The sequence below is a fragment of the Cladophialophora carrionii genome, assembly GCF_000365165.1.
Source record: "Cladophialophora carrionii CBS 160.54 unplaced genomic scaffold supercont1.2, whole genome shotgun sequence".
Classification (NCBI taxonomy): domain Eukaryota; kingdom Fungi; phylum Ascomycota; class Eurotiomycetes; order Chaetothyriales; family Herpotrichiellaceae; genus Cladophialophora; species Cladophialophora carrionii.
In genome coordinates, this window is record NW_008481827.1 from 2,913,687 (window position 1) to 2,933,325 (window position 19,639).

Below are 19,639 nucleotides of genomic sequence, written 5' to 3' on the forward strand. Positions count from 1 at the left end.
CTGAAACGTTTTTCTTTCGCATCGCTTCCTCCAATTGTAGACAGCCCCGACTCCTGTAAGACATAAATGAACATCTGGTCCTCGACAATCGAAATATCTTGAGGCCTTGCAGGAAACCCTTGGACAGGGTGCCTGAAGTGGCTCAGGCTGACCAAACCATCAAGCCAGCAAGTGGCCACAAGCACAGCCACGTCATATGCAGACACCACCGCGAGAAGCATGTCTTCATGTTGTAGCTTCGACCTCCAGCAGAAGGGGGGCGGGGCTTATCCTGAGGACAATGCAGTTGTGGTTGGATTTGAGCGCAAAGGCACCTTTTCGAGTTATATTAGTTTCGAAATTTCGTGAAAAGGAACTTACGAACAAAGACGATGAAGGTGACTAGTATAACCGTCGTTATGAAGCAGGTGCTTCCAGTGAACGATGACATGGCCCAGGTCTGTCCAACCCTCCTTGTTCGTACGTGCAAAAGCTGCTTGTCGTATGTGGCCACTCCTAGATTTCTTTGCGAGGCAAATGTTGATGTCTCCGCTGAGTTGTTTAAGGTCCTTTGTAGAAGAGAGTGTTCTGTGAGTGCGCATATCCCAGTGCCCAGCTGCTTGGAGCTCATGCCGGCACCGTACAACTGTCTATGGAAGTCGTTCTAGACGATGTCGTATCTGGACTGTTCCAGTCGATCGAACCCGAGATTTACCGTCATGATCTCAAACGCAGTCATGGTTGCACCAGCATGGAAGATCGATCAAGAGCAATATCGGAGTCGAGGGAAGGCGCGCAAGGTGAGTAGACTCGACGTTGTCAGGAGGGTCTGCTGGTGGGAAGACTCAAGAGCAGTCTTAAAATCGGTATCCCTTGTTCGTCTTCCTGTCGGTAATCTCGAACCAGATGTCCTTCTTGCTATCCAGAATTTGCAAGTAGGTTCTCAACGGATGTTCCGGGCTCGAGTTGGGGAATGTCCCTGCGCAGTTCAATGTCGATACCTCCATGGACAAGGTTGAGCTGGTTGAACGGGTTATCCATGCAAGCCGCACGGGCATCCCGTATAACTGTCGCGGCATCGTCACGTAGGTCTCGCCTATTCCGTGCATCCTGCATTGTGTAGCGAGAGGCAAATACTCTGTTTAGCGCCATCGACGGGCGCCGGCGAACCTCTTGATCAAGAAACGTTCCCATTCCTCTAATCAACTGCTAGAGCGGCACTCTTTGAGTGTCTGTCTAGTCCAAGTAAGTATGATTGACTCAAGTATAGATGGGTAGGCGACTGCACCCCGTTACCCGGGTACCCTCAGGTGGTAGGCGCTCTGGGTGCCTCCTGCCACCACAGGTCTGCTGATGGGAAGACTCAAGAGCAGCCTTAAAGGCAGTATCCCTTTGTTTCGTCCGACATTTGGCGCTCGAGCTGCAGCCGATATCGTCTTCATCCTTCGAGGTAGTCCGGTATTCGGGTCGGTAGCATTCGAGTCGATTGGCTTGAGGAACATCGCCCCAGACTCCCCGCTGTGGAAGCGGTTCCATTTGAACGGTGCTGTCTGCACAACCGGCTGGCACAGACGATTGGTCGACATACAGAACAATACACTTTCAGGTCTTCTGTATGATTACCTTGACGTGATAGAGTTGCGAGTTGTGATATTCATTGCCGAGAATCCTGCCAATTGCCAACCAGCTAACCATCATCGTTGGGGGGCTGATGCAAACCGATGTTGTCGTCCGCTTCTAACAGCACTTGCGGTCGTCAGAGTTTCTCCGGGCTTGTGATCATGCTGGTAGGAATGGCGCTAGAGCTCTCAGGTTCTATATCAGGTAGAGGTGTAGTTTGTCTATTGAGTCGGTTTCTGGGCTGGACAGAGACATCTGCGGTGTCTATATATATATATACACCATCAGATTCCCCCGGAGAGCGTGTCGACTACGAAGTCCGAAGCGGACCCCTGCACGGTCGCCATTGCTGAAGGGAAATCGTTCCGCAAAGCTAAGAGCGTTATGTAGCCAACACGGCATTTGGTGCAGGGGGCTGGAGGTATGAAATAAGAGCGATGAGAATAGAGGTAGAACCCGGGAGGAAGCTGGACAGGTTAGGAAAAGGAAGCTGCAGCTTGGAAGGGGAGAGAGGGATACTTATAGGCGAAAGGCCCACAGGCGACAGGTCCTCAGGACAGGCTTTGGCTCACCGCATTGCCGTCATTCAGTCACCGGTGGTTACTTGAGAGGTTCCAGACAATCAGGATCCAGTCAAGCGGTCGACGAATGGTGGTTGGTGACCGCAAACTCAGACTGTGGCCTGTGAAGGAGCAGGGAAAGGCAAGAGGACGACTGCAAGTGTCAATGTTGATTTGATCCGAATGCCATGGCTAGGCCTCTGGAGCCTCGATATCGTCACAATCAATGCTCATTCATATTCCTGCATACACGATAGTCCTACTCCAACAGTGCAAGAATGGATCCTGGTAGTCATTCTCACCATCGTCAAACCCTTCAATGCACGTCTTCATGCTTGGTATCCAACAAGCCCACCTATCACATTCACAATCGCGGGCTCAATTCCCGGACTTCACTCCCTCAGTACATGTTTTCGTTCGAGTGGGTAAATCCACACTTGCCTTCCTATCGCGGGCCTGATTCTGATCATTCTCGGATCCAGACTCCGTCAGGCTTGACAAGGGCGAGTCGAATCGCTGCTTGACCGGACTCGTCACATCAGCCTTCAGCTTCTCGACAGATTCCGTCTCCAGCTTCTTGAACAACATCTCCTCGACCATCATTCGCCCTTCGACCTCCTTATCGGTCTCTTCGTTATCTTTTCTGGGCGCCTGTTCTTCCCCGTCGCCGGCGACCTGATCATCAAGCTTGAGCTTCGTGAGACCCATGGCGTAGATCTGCTCCTCCACAGTACCGCGAGAAATTAATCTGATGACTTCGACATCCTTCTCTTGTCCGATTCGATGCGCTCGGTTCTCGGCCTGGATATCGTCCTGAGGGTTGAAACCGCTATCGAAGATGATCACCTTGTTGGCTTTCGCCAGATTGATACCTGCACCACCAGCCTTCGTACTAAGCATGAATACTGGTGTATGGTTGTCTTCGGCAGAAAACTCGTCGATCAGGTCTTGTCGTTCGGTAACCTTTGTGGAGCCATCGAGTCGGAAATAGCCGATGGCCTCGCGTTCCAGGACCAGCTCGAGGATGTCCAGGACCATGACGAATTGGCTGAAAATCAACGTCCTGTGACCCTCGGCGATGAACTTGTGTAGAAGTTCAACCATCTTCTGAATCTTGCCGCTGGCACGCCATTCGTCGCCATTCAATGCAAATTTCTGGAGTTGTGGGTGCTTGTCACAAAGACTATGGACTTCCATATCATTGTACTCGAGCAGTTCTGTGACGATCAAATCCGGGTTGGACTCACGCCACAGATCAACCTTCAGGCATTGCTTCGCGATAATGGGTAGTTTCCTGTCGGAATACAGGCGCCTGAAGAGGAACGGATGGAGAGACGCGAATCGCAGTTTCATAAGCACGTTTGTGGATTCATTGCTGACGTTCTCCCCTCTCTCGCGCCGTTCGCGGATTTCATACGCTTTGTCAAGCCATAGTTGATACAATTCGGCTTGTTCAGGGCTCAGATCGCAGAGCTCGGTCCTACGCTCCTTCTTCGGAAGGTCTTTCAAGACTTGAAACTTCTTTCGCCTCAGTATGAACGGAGTCAGCATGCTGCGAGCCCGCTGGATCCTCTGTGTCGACAGGAGCATCTCATGGTGGTTGTCGAGAGCCTTGACGTTGTGGGTGAAGATAGTCTCGAGTTCTTCAGCTTTTTCCTTGAACAACCCTGGCATGAGAAAGCCGAGCAGGGAGATCAGCTCCTTCAGGTTATTCTGCAGTGGTGTCCCGGTGAGCAGGAGCCGAAAGTTTGACTGGACCCTGGTCAATTGTTTCGAGACCTGCGAAGATGCGTTCTTGAGAACATGGCCTTCGTCGTAAATGGTACAGTCAAAGCCGTACGTTCTCAACCAAGGATGATCTTCTTTACCTTTGGCGATTGTGTACGTGGTTACAATGACGTTGACATCTTCCCTGTTATCGGTAAGGGTCTCTCGCAGATGAAACCGTTCTTGGGGGCTTGTCGAATAATATGGTTCAACGTTCAATGCTGGACAAAATCGCTGGAATTCCTTGAGCCAATTTTCAAGAGTCGCAGCTGGTACGACGACAAGATGAGGTCCCATCTTACCCTGCTCCAACAGGTGCGCCAAGAAGGCGATGACCTGACACGTCTTGCCCAGACCCATGTCATCGGCTAGAATGCAGCTCAGACCCTTGCTGTAGAGCAGATTGAGCCAGTTCAGGCCCACGACCTGGTAGTCCTTCATCTGAATATCATCGGCCATGATTGACGGCTGTTTGATGAAGCCTTTCGATCCAGAGCGCTTGACGTCCTCGTCGTCACTCACAGGCGTTCCAATTCCTGAGTCATGACTGGAGCGTTGTGCTTGTAGGGAGACCATCTCCAACTCTCCAGTCTGTGAGCTGATTGCCTTGGACCCCCAACTTTTCATCTCGTGTGACAGAGGCTTGGCCAAGTTCTGGCATTGGTTGACAAGGTAGTCCACAGCTTCGTAACTTCGAAGCATGTCCTCGACCTTGTCAACAATTCGTTCTCCGATAATCGCCGTTTTCCTTCGACCCTTGGCCGGCTTCGAGTCCTCAATCTTTTTAACGGCATCAAGACTCCTGAAAGGTCGCTTTGAGATGACATGCTCTGCCACGTCACGGCTGATAGAAGAGATGTCTGCCAAGTCCGCGGCAGAACAGGTGTTGAACAGTCCAAGGACTCGACTTTGAAATGTGCCTTGGGCTTCGTCCTCCGAACTCATTGCAGAGTCGGCCGCGTCAGACTCATCTGACTGGATCGCCTGAACACGTGAGGGTTTTGGCTTGACCTTGGGTTCGGGCGCGGCAGCTGCTGGCGAAGATGAGCGTTGCCGCCGACCGCGTACCAAGGTTCGTTTCTTCTGTGGAAGAGGGGTATCGAAGACGTCGATCGCTTTCGGTTTCTTGACGTTCTGAGTTGAGCTCCATTTCTCTGTGATACTTCGCTGTGGTACCTTGGCTTGCTGGCGGGTGACGTTGAGGCGTGGTGCCACGGGCTTCTTCGTCGCCGCAGGCGTCGGCATCAGCTCGTCGTCAGACAGCGTCAGGTCGACTGCGCTGTTCTTGCCCGGACGCCTTTCGCTTCGCAGAAGGAGTTCATCCGCCGCTTCGTCATAATTTCCCTTCTTCAGCGTCAAAACCTCGAAACATTCTCTGACAGTGACCGCGCTCAGCATCGACATCAGTCTATTCACCTTCTGCCGCATGTTGTATTCGGTGATGTCATCCAGTTCCATCTCTTGTACCAACTTAGGAGGCGATGATGATACTGGAAGGGCGCGGGAGGGCGCGACCTGCCGGGGCTTCTTCGAGACGTTGCCATACGCATTCGCCATGGCGTCCGCGGAACGTTTCGCTCCGCTTGATCCACCAGACGAGATGGAAGCAGGTGACCCTCTGAAAATGGCACGCGCAGTCAGCTCCATAAACCGACTTCGCCCATCGTTCTGAGGTTGTGGTGACTCGGGGATCTTTCCAGGCGAGGGGTCTCGCTTCCGTACAAATGTCGATGGCTTTATGTCGTTGGTCCTTCTAGGCTCATCGCTATCCGATGACCCACCCTTGTATGCAGGACCTTCGTCGTCAGAATCGATCGTGATGGGCGCCGGCCGCGTTTGAGGCGCCACATAGGGTCTTCTGAACGTTGTTCCTGCGGGTGCCATAGCACTGGCAAGAATGCCCATGGGCTTTCTCTCCACTGTCGGCGCGGCCATTGGCGAGGAAGCGGCCACCTGGACGAACGAGGCTTTAGGGGGTGAGGAAGACAATTTCGCAGGAGAACGGTCAATGAGCTGCGTGGGCTGCGTCTGTCGATTCTGGGCTGGACGACTGACCGGCAAGGTGGCTAACGACTCGAAATCAGAGTTGTCGTCTGCCACGTTGACCCGGTGAAGGGGAACTGTGTCGACAGTTTCATGAAGGGTTGTGTAATTCGGATTGAACAACTCATCGTCCGATTGTGACAGTGAATCCTCGGACGCCATGGTGGGTGGAAAAGGGCGGGTACTCGAGACACCAACGTGGGTGCGGCAGTGGCAAACGAGCAGTATCGATTACAATTAGCACATATTGAAGGGGTATTATCTCCCGCCTCTACCTCGAGTAATCGCCTCCGAGGACTCTCAGCAGTGCACGGTCACTTGTGGCGCAACAAAACTCATATGAGGTGCAGGAGTCGAGAATCGAGTACGAGGTACGGAGTACACGCGGTGCAAAAATGGCCCACCATCTCCGACTGTGATCCATTAAACTTTACGCGTCGAGCGCGCGTCATTGCCAAGCCATGCGTGTTCAATAGGTGCACGACCAATCCCTTCCAACCAGTGTCAACATCCAAGTGTTTCTAATGCTCCAGGATAGCATATCGTATTCGACCACGAGGTGCATTATAGCCGCTCTAGATCCCATATGTTGTACGTGCGAGACCCCGTCTTAGAACATCAGTACCTCTTTCTATCTTGAGTGAGAAACCGATTGGAAACATGGCACGCAACCAACACAACCGGGTTTCCGGATCATTGGACGTCAAAATGTCCTTACAACCCTCCAGACTGCTCGCTTGTTCTGGTGTGTTTCTTCGTCGGTGATATAGGCTCCTTTCGTTGTCGGCAGCTTTCTGGCAGATCAGAGAGATTAACATAAAAAGAGGGTCTTTTCGAGGGTATATCCAAGGAAGATGGTTTTGGCTGCTGCGGGCATCTCAAGACATGACGTCCACCTCGGTTGATGCCAACATCGGGCTGGGCCTCGAAGGAGCACTGGGCGAGAAGGTACGAAGAGACTGATCTTGTAGTCATAAGCCCCCGTCACTCGGGGGAAGCCACTGGCTGAACAAGGTCGTCACCCACTGCTCAGTAGCTCGACTTCTTTGAGCCCCTAGGAAGGCCGTTGGTACTGAGGAAGGGAAGACCTGCCAGAGCCATGCTTGTGTCCAAAGCCATGTGCCAAAGAAGCGACCAGAAAGAGCCGGTGGAAAGGCGCTCAATTCAGGTATACTGCTTGAAATCGGTTTCGATCCCGAGAATATAATGTACATTTTGACCAGCCTTCAACCCCGAACGCTCCTCACACCTCACTTGTGGGCACCGTGTCGTGCAAAGGAGATGGTCCTAATACTGGCGCTGCTCTTACTTCTTCCCACCCTTCTTCTGTGATGGCGGTTGATTCGGCTGGCTGTTCTGTTGGCCAAATGAACTGATAAAGTCCAACATGTTCACGTCGTCCTCTTCAAAGAGATTCTGCTCCTCCTCGAACATAAGTTCTCTCGCGGGTTCTTTGACCGATGCAGCTTGCACTCCTCCATCCGGAATCGCAATATCCGCAGGCGCAGGGGGAGGAGCAGCTTGATCGGTCTTCTTGATCGTCTTCTGACTGTCGAAGCTGGTGCCAAACCGTGCCCGGAAGCTTGCCAACCTCCCGGACTCGTCGTCTTCTACATTCAGCAATTCCCGGGATGTTGGGTTCCATAGCGCAGAATTTCTGGTGTCTCTCGTTGATCGATAGACCGGTATAGGAGAAGTCGTTCGCATGGTGAAGGCGCTGCCGTCGGATAGAGTGACAAGTTGAGTGAACGTGTAAGGTCGCTTGGGGCGCTTGATGAGACGCGCATGTCGACACGCCTGACAGACATATGTTGTGGAAGTGGTGGTGGAGGAAGGCAAGCTGGGAAGTGAGTTCGGTCGCAGAACTGGGCGGAGGGCGACAGACATGGCGGCTGTTCTACCGGAAGAAGATCTGTGGGTGAGTGCCGGACGATATGCTCTCGGTGGCCGTGGTAGAGTTGCTAGAAAAATGAGATCCTGCGAGCGCCCGACTGCATGGAGATCAAGCGTTGAAATCGACGAGAAGATCGCCGCCAAGCGCGACGATTTGCAGGTGGAGATGCAACTGCAACTTCCCTTCCCCGTCAAAAGTTCGCCTGGCCAGTGTCAGTGCCATTCTAGACCACCACCACCTCGCACGACTACGTCTTCCTACTTCAGGTCTTCCTCGCAGCCACTTAATCTGGGCTTCTGACATTCTTCGCCGACAATGTCTAACGCAAAAGTCGCGACCGACTTTGATGCCATCATCCAGGCTGGTATGCATCTCCAACGAGATCGTTTCACAGTAGTCCGCCCCTCTAACCAGCATGGCAGACCGCCAGCGCAAGAAGAATGAGGCCCTTGCCAACGAGATTTTTGGTCGGAATAAGACCAACAAAGCCAACTCAAGAGCCACAGCCAAGAACTCAACCAAGACTCCTGACCTTGCGAGCCGTATAACGAAGGTAACCCGCCTGGACAAGCGCCCTCAACACGGTACGGTTGAGAAACCTGTTCGCTGACACTTGAGGACTCACAGCGCTCGTCTTCGGTGGCCAGCACCAACTCGTCCAGACACAACCCCTTCACCCCGCCCTCGCGACCTTCCTCAGCAAACCCTCACCAGAACGCCCGCTCGGCTCGCGTTCCCTCCAACCGCCTCGTCTCCGCCCTTGAATCTCCCCAAGCTAACATCATCTCCCCATCCCAGAGGAAGTCGAGAGGTAACGGCCTGAGCATTAAAGGAAAAGCCGGCCCGTTCGTCGTCGAAGCCAGTAATTTTGCGCCAGGCACGACCGCTGCAGACATTGAATCAGCCTTACAAAGTGAAACGGTAGACGAGAATGGGGTCAGCGGCATGCTTTCATGTCGCTTGGTCAAGACGAGTCCGGCAGTCGTGGCGGAGCTGGTGTTTGCGGAAAAGGCAATGGCAGAGCAGGTCATTTCGACATACCACAACCAGAAAGCCGACGGGCGGATTCTGAAGCTTGAACTGAAGCGATCGGGGGCTGGCTCGAATACTTTGATCTCACAGCCACATCAGAACAGCCAAGTGTCTGACCCGGCCGTGTCGGAACCACAACAATCTCTGCCCAGCGGAGACGACGTCATGGAAGACGTCGAAATCGAGGCCGAAGCACAACCCGCCCGCGACGACCGGCGAAGTCGAGAACGTTCAAGAAATGCAGACCCAGACGTCACGGACGGCAGATATGGCTTCGAAGACACTCCCATCTCAGACGCGAACCACGATCGTATAAGAGACGACGACCGACGTGACAGGGACAGGGACAGAGATCGAGACCGCGACTATGAGCGCGATAGAGAACGAGAGAGGGAGCGAGACCGAGATCGAGAGAGAGAACGCGAACGTGATAGGGATGGGGACAGGGACAGGGACAGGGACGGCCGAGACCGCTACGACCGCCGCGATGACAGACCCTCAGGCTCGGGCCCATATCCATATCACCGTGACGGCAGACCGGAAGGCTATAACTCGAGATCATCACACTATGGGAACGGTGTCGGCGGACCGGCTGTCGGGAGGGGAATGTTTGGAGGCGGTGCGCCGGGAGGTTTTCCTCGCGGCGGAGGCAGGATGTACAGCGACGACATGATGAGAGGCGGACCGAGAGGACGTGGGGGATTTCGGCCTGGAGGGTATGGGAGAGGGAGGTACTAGTGATGCCTTCACACTCCGTGACTCTCCTTGCCCAAGAGAGCACCCCGGGCTGGGAAGGGGAAGGGGGGCACTTTCTATTTCCCGAACTAGGATGATTGGTCCTTCAGCCAAGACAGGCACCCAGATGATTTGTATTTGTACCAGATCACCGAGCGCTTCACGGGAAGCTGTTCCGTCGCCTTCTTGAGCACCAAAAGGACGAGTAACAAAGAAAATGAAACCGAATCTGTATCGAGCTGATCGTGATCACATGTCTGCTCGACGCTGCACAGTGAGCCCGAAAACTGGTCCCCATCGACCTTGTTGGCCAGGAAGGAAACGAAGCTCCCGGCTCGGACTTGCACGAGACCACGCTCACATCGCATTCGTGTCCAATATCTCAGTCCTGGCTGCTGTGCAGACAGTCTATTGAAACAACGCGATTCAGCTGCCTTAAGTCGCATTTACTCGACCGACCAGGCATGACGAGCGCGCTGCCTTGCCCCTAGAACGCCGTGCTTGCTTGATTCCATGAACATGTCATATCCTGGATTCCATTCCAATGCCCAATTGACCTGACCCGACCCCGACCCGAATTTGACGCACGGTCCCATGCCTGCCCAGTCCCACCGTTATTGTCCACTGACCTTACTCGTCTCATTCGTTTCATTCAATCAATCAGTCACTGTCTTGTATGGCCGGTTCGCTCGTTCGCACGTGAGAAGCATCCATTCAATCACTCTTCAACATACTCTCGACCAGATCGCCCAACGGACCCCAATAATCCTTGCCGCCGCCTTTCTCTAACCCGTGCTCATCAACGAACAGCACAAAGTGCTTGAAACTGGTATTGAGATGAGGCTCCAGTCCCAAGTGCACGATCACCTGGTAATGATGGCAGTAGATGTGCGCGTAGACTCTGTACAAGCGCTTGAAGAGCTGACGCACGGTGGAAGGGAAATGCTTCGGGAAGGGCACGCCGATGCGGGACGGGAAGGTGGCTTCGTTGTCGATGTTGGACTGCACCCAGGTCATGAGGTGCTCGATGTATTCCGGTGCGGGCATCTTGGTGGGTTTTGTGTAGCCAGAGGCAGGGTCTTGCCAGAGGTACTCGAACCTACAAGGCATTAGGAGACGCGCGCCAAAGAGACGGGTGCGGAATGGGCAGGGAACTCATACTCATCCGTGGCTTTCATCTCGGGACACGATTGTGGCGAGCAGAACTCTGTAATCGAGCCGTAGAGAAGGTTGATCTGGTTGTAGAAGTCGACGACTGTGGCGCCACGTCAGTCATTACGCGTGCCGTCGCTTTGCTCGTGTAGAGAGCAGACGATAGACGTACCATTGACAGCGAGCCACTCGTTCAGATCCTCACCCTCGGGCAATTTGACGGCCTTCCTCAAACTGCCGCTCCCAAGCGTCGCCTCGGCAAACTGTCTCAGCTGATAGCTTGTGGTTCCCTTGTTGGCGCGCTGGGGTTTGAATTGGCCCCGTGTACGGGCATTACTAGATGGAGAAGGACTTCTGTCAATACCCTTGTTCTTGGGAGTGGGAGCGCGAGACGAGTTCAATTCTTGACGGAGGAGTTGGAGGGCGCGAGAAGGTGTGCTGGCCGCGGATGCTGCGTCCTTGTCTCTCGCCTCCTCTTGCGTATCAAGAAACGTGTAGGAGTTGATAGTCACGCATGATGAGGATTGTTTGAAGGTCAAATGTGGGGACAAGGGTTGAGGGGAAGGAGAAGAATTGAGGAATTCGTACATGGTGGTGAGTAACGAGGCCATGGTGACGATGGTGCGTCTTCGTCTTGGAGTTGTAGACAGATCTAGCGGTCGTTGGATCGCTGCGAAGCGTAGTGTTTCCTGCCGCGCTTTCAAGAATGTCAGCTGGTCAAAGTGTCCCGCGGAATTGTGAGAAAGTTGGGTGCTCACCGTCGCCTGCGTTACCGGTAACAGTACGTTGCGCAGTAGGACAATATGGAGACAATGACAGAGCCCTGATTTTGTATGCAACTGCCTACACGGACACGAATGTTTCAGACGGTTTTCGCTTCTCTCATCATTGAAGTCGACTGCGTTCTCACAAGCCAACGACTGATGACCGTCTGAATCACTGTTTGAAATGCCTTGGCAATTGTCTGTTGCTGCGCAACGCCACAGGGTAAACTTCGGCCCACGTATACGTCACTGGACTTGCCGGCGTCCTGATGAGTGCCTCAAGCAATACACTGCAGACAACCTGTACGGCATTTCTTAATTGTATTGACTCTTCAGAATGCCTAACTGAAAGGGTGAAACCGCGGCAGCATCATCTTCTACAAACAAGAGGGTATCGAGGCTGTAAAAGGCAAGCCTGCCGCTGTCCCAGCGTCATGTCCTTGTCAAACTATACCACTTTTCCAGTGCCCGACCACAACACCCAACACAATATGATCGGTTCGCTAATCATCATACTACTGATTCATCCCTCGAGAACTCTCACAGCTTCGGCGAGCTGATGATGTCCTGCACCAGCTCACGAACCTCGTTCTCTAGCTCCTCAGTTTCTTTGTGCGGGTCATACATCTTGTCCTTGATCCACGCCTCCAATTGTTCATCGCTCATGTCACGAAGATGGTGCAGTCTGTCGACGTTGTCCTTCTGCGCAGCACGGATGACGTATAAAGCCACCCGTGCACTGACTTCTCGAATGCGGGTGATGGCGGGGTACAAAAGTGCCCTCTCCTTCTCCTCCTCGGTGATCATGGTCGGAAGTGCTTCTCCAGAAGCATAGATCATGTTCGGGGTGACCTGTACAGCCTTGGAGAGAATCGTACCAAGACCGATACCAGGGAACACGTACATATTGTTACCCTGGCCTCCGTGGTAGATCTTGTCCTTGTACGTGACGGGATGGAAGGGAGATCCCGAAGCGAAGAGGGCCCGACCGTCAGTGTTAACGATAGCTTCCTCGAAGGTGCATTCTGACTTGGACGATGGATTCGAGAGGGGGAAGATGATGGGTCTGTCATTCCACTTGGCCATCTTCTGTAGAATTTCAGGAGTGAAGGCACCCCCGATGGTGCTGAGGCCCATGATAATGGTGGGCTTCACGTAGTCAATGACCTCGTCCAGAGTCTTGAACTGTTGCCCCTTGTTGTCCGTTCGCGAGAAGTAGATCTTGTGGTCAGCAAGCTTGTCTCCTCGGTCTTGGGTCACCAGGCCCTTGCTGTCGACAAGCCAGAAACAGTTCTTTGCCTCCTCTTCTGTCAGACCTTCGTGCATGAAGTAGTCGACGATCTGTTTGGCCACACCGACACCAGCCGAGCCGGAACCAAGGAACACTGCGCGGTGGTCCTTCGCAGCGATTCCGGACTGCTTGACAGCACCTACTATGCCTCCCATTATGACGGCTCCGGTACCTTGGATGTCGTCGTTGAACATGGCGTAATCATGACGGTAGCGCTCAAGAGACGGGAAAGGATTCTTCCAGTCTTCGAACTGGATGACAATGTCCGGCCAGCGTTCCTTCAACGCGGCCATCAGCTCATCCAAGAACTCTTGTTCTTCTTCCGCCGTGACCTTGTCCCTCCGACTACCCATGTAGAGGGGGTCATTCTGCAGGGCCTTGTTGCCTGTGCCCAAGTCCACGGTCAATGGCAAAGTCCCTTCAGGCCTAATACCAGCGCAACCGGTGTACAGAGCAAGCTTTCCAATCGGAATACCCATGCCACCGACTCCGAGATCGCCTAAACCAAGGATGCGAGAACCATCAGTGATGACGGTGATCTCAACGTTGGATTGAGGCCAGTTTTGGATGATAGCTGAAAGATGGCCTCGATCCTCGAAGCTGAGATACATGCCCTCAGGCTGTTGGTAGATCTCGTGCCATTTTTGGCAGGCCTCCCCAACGGTAGGTGTGTACACCAGCGGAGTCAACTCCGTGAAGTGGTCCGTCAACAGGCGGTAGAACAGGTGGACGTTGTTATATCTGATCGTGCTCAGGTACAGAAACCTCTCGAGGTCTGTGGGCTTCAAAGCCAATTGTGCCAAACATCTCTTCTTTTGCACTTCATAGCTCTCTGCACGGGGAGGAGTCAGACCGTAGGTCTGGAGGTATTTGCGAACTGGGATGGAAAGGGAGGTGTCGTAGTGAGCCGCCCGACTTGGTACGTGAGCGGTGGCATGAGTATGCTTTGTCCGGTGGGTGTGGGTAGACTGAGGGCTAGTGATTGAAGTGATGTTGCCCACGCTTTGGGCGACGGGGGCGTCCAGAGAGGCAGTGGTGGACATCTTGGACGAGTGAACCAGCTTGGCTAGGTTTGACCTCGACTTTGGGTATCTTGAAAGTTTGGAAAGCATTCGGAGGATGGACGGGGGAGTCAGAGGGTTTATCAATGATCGCAAACGACAAAACTGAAGGCGGTACTCGGAACAGGCACAGACGGCCTGGCCTCGTGTGTAACTGAGGAAACGCTATCGAATGGAAGTGCCGAAGGGGTATGTGTACGAAGCCCGACCTCAGTTGACTCCTAACGCGCGAAACATATAGAAATTGGGGTCAGTCATGGGTGAAACCGGAAGGACAGACACTTAGCAGGCCAGCCAGGGTAGATAGTAGGCGGCACTAGGCCACGGAGGCGTATCACCAGCAGTTTAACACGCAGAAAGCACGACGGAAGTGGAGAATTGGGTATCAGGGAAGCAAGGAACGGCATTACGCCGGCTGGTCCGATGCGGTGTGAACACTCAGCTTCAAGGGTGGTGACTCTTTGTTGAATTGGGACTTTTTTTCTGTGAGCCAATGACAGGGCGCCATTTGCGGGATGAAGAGGTGTTGAACTGCTGAAAAATCTAGAGCAGGAGCGCCCTGACGAGCTCTGAAAGGGGCAGCAGAGCTCCAGCATTAGGCCTGCATTAGCCTGAAGCTTTCCGGTTGGTGCCCGCTACCTTGTGTGCTCTATATCGGCCTCCAGAAATGTTTATCCCTACAGTACCAGCCACTTGGGAGTCATTCAACACGACACAGTCAGCGGACATTCTCGGGGCTCAAGTCAACCATCGGTGTCCGTACTCAAGACTGTCCGGTCCCTCGTCAGAGTTTCAATAGTCCCCTGCGGCCTGGATTTGACAGTGTCAGAGAGCTGCCGGATATGGCGCAAAGGGTTTCCGCCGACGGCAATCAGGAACTGTCTGTATGACTGGGTCGCTGGCGCACCCCCTAATCTCCTTCAAGACTGTCGGACTATCAGTTGCCCCCACTGCTATTTCCAGCGCCGTGGCCACGAGGCTTCCTCGTGTTGGAGAAATCGGTCAGGACGCAGTCATGGCGGTGTGCTCAGGCTTCCGGTTTCTCCTCGTCTTGCTGATCGTGTGACCCACTACTCCGTGATACGAGGACAGTAGTCTGATTATGTACCCCAGACTCAAAACTGCAACGTACATCTAGTTACTCGGCGCTGAGCATCCCCGCCAGTTGATGTGGACTCCAGTGTAAGCCGTCGACGCCGTCCTGAGACTCTAGCTGTGCGTTCTCCAAATCGGCTTGGCAGACCCTGCGGCTATCGACAATCTACCAACTACAAACCATGAACCTGGAGTACTTTTGATGCGTTCTGGGTGACCAGTGACAGATCCGCACCCGGCTCCTCTTAGGCCCATGCGTTGAACGACTTCTTGGCCACGATCCGCTTGATAACGTACACAGTTCGTACGGGGTACTAATAGAAAAATCTACACCCGCGATTTGGGGAAGCTCATCCTCCATTGGAGTTTGGCTCAGGAACCGCAACAACTGACCCATTCGAGTTGCGCACCAGAGTGTCAGACGGGGACGTCCTCTTCAGCATATTACTTAGGAGGTCCGCGGTTGCACTCGAGTGCATCTCTTCTCTCATGCCACCAGCTGTACTAGCTATTGGGGCGTATACAGAATCCATGGCCCTGAACCTGACATTACGAAACTTGATGCTGAGTCCGGTCGTTTGCGAGAAATGTTCTGCTCGCCAGGGGTTGCAGGGAAAAGAGCAATTTGATCCAGCCGTACGAGGTGTCCGACAACCTTGTAGGAACTTTTGACGCTTCCCATCGAGGGAACCGGATATCTCTTAGTGTCGTTCCTTCCAATTTTTCCAGGATGTTGTATTCTGCACCCACAACCTCAGAGAGTTGCGAAGGCCATCCATACACTCTTCGTACAGACATTTAAATCAACTGGAGGTATGCCATCGTCGCCACTTCGCTTGCATGCTGTAGTGTCTTGGTACTGTGGACCGATGGGGAAGCCGGGCCAGGACTTGTCTTCGGAAGCATGTCTTCAGGTGGCATGGACTCGATTGAAGGCATTCCATCAAGTCTTTAGAGTCAAAGTACTTTGGCGCACTCGTTGAAGTATGATGGGGTTGACCAAATACATCCTTAGGTCGATTGCAAACACTTCTGTGGCTTTCGACGATACATACCCTTATCATCCCGGTTTGGTTAAGGGTATTGAAGCAACAAGGCTGAGACGGTGGTGATGCCACTTACCACACGCCCTTTCTCTCTACCTATACTGTGTTCATTGACAGCGATGGAAGGTTGGGGGTTGAGATGCCCCTCGTACCCGTGAGCCTTCCGAGTCACGCCAAGGCCACGAATTGATCCAGGTACAACCTTTCAGGTGCAAACTGCCGCGGGCAGCGGTCTATTGTGCACAGCTCGAGCGCTGGTGGAATGGTGCATCACCCCAACTAAGAGTTTGTATTGCTTAGCGAATGTTCCACACGGTTAACATTCTCGCACGGTTCATGTGTGCTAAGCATCATGATTCGATCCCCAGTAGTAGTGCGAGCAGTGCGGATGGAGTACTCCGTAGACTTGCTTTTCTGTGACTTTAGCTTGAAGTTGGACTCGGCTATCTCGGGGAAGCGCTGTTAGGCGAACTTGATTGGTGGGAAACATTAGCTATGACGAGACTCGTGTAACTCGTACCGCAGTCTCATGCTCTCCTCACTATTACGTCCTGCGGTTTGCAGTTTCCGGATTTTAAAATTCAGATGGCTGCCTGCCAGCTTGACAATACCTTCAGCACACCTTCCTCTGCTCTTTCAACTCCTTCAGGCAGGTAGACCTCACTCTCGGCTGTGCCGTTAGTGGACGACGAAAGAATCAGGATGTCCTTCATAGCTCGATGCTGCGGCTATGGCCGCAAGCGAGGAGGAGACGACACAGAGCCCCTACTCCCACGCTACGAGGACGACACCGCTCGTGAAAGAGCTCTCCACCAGAAGCTGCATACGTATCAGATGCTGCGAGCTCTTTCCCAAGGTTACATGCCCTCCAACGAGCAGACCATCGTCAACCTGCGGACGCTACTGGCTTCGGACGTCCTCAATCCAAACAACAAAGATCTAAGTGACTCAGGTCGGGCCCTTATCCGGAACTGTCGAAGCTGGATCAAGCTTTTCATCGAGCTCTTGAAGAACAAGAATAGTCAAGATGAGATCCAGGATTTTATCTGGTACACTACAAAGTCTCGCATATCTGTCGATGTCGATGACATTGCCTACTCGGCGTCAAAAGTCAAAGCTCGGGCTGATGCGAAAGCCGCTTACGAGAGCTTCCGCACTGTTGGCAGTCTCCTTCTAACCAACGCCGATTTCAGACTATTTGTCAATGACATCGCGACCATTGGAAGGGAAGTGCTAGCAGACACGGCGTTCTCGTTGTCCTCGGCTGCGGAAAAGACAGGCAAACAGCTCGAACTCTCTGAGCAGGAACAGCAAACAGTTGCAAAGCCTGGAGCCGACGAAAACAGCTTGCCCTCTAAGCAAGAGTTGCAAGAGAACGCTGAAGACACAACCAAAGTGATTGGATCAGAGGTGGCAAAGGTCGGGCAGGACGCGGTTGAGAGTGCCAAAGAACACTTTAGTGGATCGCAGAAGGATACGTTGCTCTACCGCATAAAGCAAGTGATTCTTCGATTGAGGAGCAGGACGGACTACAATGATTCTGTCTCCACAATCTCAAAGCTGATCCAGCGTTATGCCATTGCGTACTCTCGCGTCGCAGATACCGCTGTTGCAACTGCGCAAGAGGACGTCAACACAAACCCAGCTCTGGACCGAGCAGTGCGGAACTTCTGGGGCTTTGTCAGTAGCTTTGGTGACCCCAAAGCGTGGGAGCAACTGGAGCAGGACTTCAACAAAGTAATGGCTCACGCGAAGTCGGATCCCCAGTTTGAAAAGTTCATGGTTGAGATTGGAAACGCAGTCCAACGAATGTTGACAGACCCCGACTTTTTCGACAACGCAGATGAAAAACTGGAGGAACTGAAAGAGAAGAGCAGCAAGCTCGGCAATGAGTCCGAGTTTCGGACGGACTTCGACAAGATGCTGAGACAGGCACAGGTCACCATCAATTCTGTGATTGAAGACAAAGATGTCAATGGACTCCTTCTGGCAACAAAACGCATCTACAACATTCTGACCCCTCCGAACAAAATCACCAATCCTGACCTGATCACCGACTCGATCCACATCTTCCTTCCATTGTTGATACGCAGTATCCAGTACATTCCGATCCCTCGCGTGGAAGTGTCTGTGCCGGAAATGGACCTGCTGTTGGAGAATCTGGTACTTGAGCCTGGCCGCAACGTCAATTCGACATCCTTTTTGCCGTACCGTCTCCTCGTCTCCACCAAGAATGACATTGAAATTCGCAAGACCCACTCGAGAAAGACCGTCTCCACGACCAAATCCCTGGTGACTATCTCCATCAATGGCCTAAGCGTTGCGGCGCAAGACCTTGGCTTCTGGATTCGTGGACATGCAGGCCTAATCCGCTTTGCCGACGAGGGTATTGCGAGCTTCTACCTCGACGAGCGCGGTATTGATGTGTCCCTTGACCTCGAGATTGGTCGTGAGAAGCTCGAGCAGATCCTGACTCTCCGCGGGGTCAGAGTGCACATTCATAAGCTTGATTATGACCTGCGCAAGTCGAAGCTGTCATGGCTGGGTTGGCTCTTCAAGCCATTGCTCAAACATCTCGTCAGACGTTCACTCGAGAAAGCGCTCGCTGAGAACATTGTCAACGCCCTTCGCGCTGCGAACCGCGAGCTGGTCTTTGCCCGAGAACGGCTGCGGGCGACGCGTATTGCAGACCCACAAGATGTCGTGACGTTTTTGAAAGCTGTCATGGCCAGATTGACGCCGGAGGAAGACCCAGACCTTTACACGCGCGTTGGTGTCGATGCTCCGAAACAAGGCGTCTTCAAGAATCGGTACACCCCGGGGAGCATTGTCAAACTATGGCACGAAGAAGCTCTGAGGGCGGAAGAAGCGGTCCAGGATGGAGAGGAAAGAGGAGGTGGCTGGAGAAACGACATTTTCGACACGCCCGTTCAAACACTATGAAGGTGTTCTCCGAGGGCTTTACCACTCGCTGGTTCGCCATGCTTTTGCGCGTGAGGTTTTATCCCTGGGTCGGAAAAGTGCTTAGTGATTATGGTTCGGTGTTTCTCATGTTCGTCCTAGTAACAGGCAACACACCACAGTGCGCTGGTGTCAAGGTGGCTTCCTGTGTTTATATTCCATAGCTGTCTCAGTACTGCAATATCAAACTCCATCAAAGTGAAATCCTCCTTACCAAGCAGCCTCTTCTTGCAACAAAACCTAGCTACCATCCAATTCCACGTACCACGTAGTCCGTTCAAGTCTATCCTTATTTTTGAGAGGTCACAAACCTCTGGCAAAACTCACCGTCAGCCTATCTCTCTACGATCGTTCTCAATCAGGTGGCTGAACTAGCTAATCTCGCTATTCTGTTGGGTTCTCACACAGTCTGTTTGTGTCGTTCGCCGGGGGGCCAGTGTTAAGTGCGACATATTTCTGGAATCCCACTGCCACAATGTCAAAAGGGGAGTCGCAGCATCACGGTGAGATGGTCAATGAGCGGGCAAACAGCTTTCGCTGACGACAGAAGGTACTCGGGCCCGAGCGCACCAAATTCTTCGGAGCCAACAGTCCCCGACGTGACCCTTGTACGAGTAGAACATTGATATCGTCATCGAG

General features: G+C 53.0%; 6 protein-coding genes across 6 annotated transcripts; 2 read left to right on the forward strand and 4 right to left on the reverse strand.

Moving 5' to 3' along the window:
• Positions 1-2,537: 2,537 nt before the first annotated feature.
• Positions 2,538-6,131, reverse strand: G647_03124 (uncharacterized protein; the record flags this gene model as incomplete). The annotated part of the gene is made up of 1 exon (XM_008727470.1): positions 2,538-6,131. One exon carries the CDS (start codon positions 6,129-6,131, stop codon positions 2,538-2,540), a length of 3,594 nt encoding a protein of 1,197 aa, XP_008725692.1.
• A 1,143-nt stretch (positions 6,132-7,274) lies between these two features.
• On the reverse strand, positions 7,275-7,856 carry G647_03125 (uncharacterized protein; the record flags this gene model as incomplete). The annotated part of the gene is made up of 1 exon (XM_008727471.1): positions 7,275-7,856. The coding sequence occupies one exon, from the start codon at positions 7,854-7,856 to the stop codon at positions 7,275-7,277; it is 582 nt and encodes a 193-aa protein (XP_008725693.1).
• A 422-nt stretch (positions 7,857-8,278) lies between these two features.
• G647_03126 (uncharacterized protein) lies at positions 8,279-9,633 on the forward strand (the record flags this gene model as incomplete). The annotated part of the gene is made up of 2 exons (XM_008727472.1): positions 8,279-8,416; positions 8,491-9,633. The coding sequence occupies 2 exons, from the start codon at positions 8,279-8,281 to the stop codon at positions 9,631-9,633; spliced, it is 1,281 nt and encodes a 426-aa protein (XP_008725694.1).
• Positions 9,634-10,344: 711 nt separating this feature from the next.
• On the reverse strand, positions 10,345-11,372 carry G647_03127 (uncharacterized protein; the record flags this gene model as incomplete). The annotated part of the gene is made up of 3 exons (XM_008727473.1): positions 10,345-10,729; positions 10,792-10,885; positions 10,955-11,372. The coding sequence occupies 3 exons, from the start codon at positions 11,370-11,372 to the stop codon at positions 10,345-10,347; spliced, it is 897 nt and encodes a 298-aa protein (XP_008725695.1).
• Positions 11,373-12,086: 714 nt separating this feature from the next.
• Positions 12,087-13,880, reverse strand: G647_03128 (uncharacterized protein; the record flags this gene model as incomplete). The annotated part of the gene is made up of 1 exon (XM_008727474.1): positions 12,087-13,880. One exon carries the CDS (start codon positions 13,878-13,880, stop codon positions 12,087-12,089), a length of 1,794 nt encoding a protein of 597 aa, XP_008725696.1.
• Positions 13,881-16,741: 2,861 nt separating this feature from the next.
• On the forward strand, positions 16,742-18,982 carry G647_03129 (uncharacterized protein; the record flags this gene model as incomplete). The annotated part of the gene is made up of 1 exon (XM_008727475.1): positions 16,742-18,982. One exon carries the CDS (start codon positions 16,742-16,744, stop codon positions 18,980-18,982), a length of 2,241 nt encoding a protein of 746 aa, XP_008725697.1.
• Between the last annotated feature and the right edge of the window lie 657 nt (positions 18,983-19,639).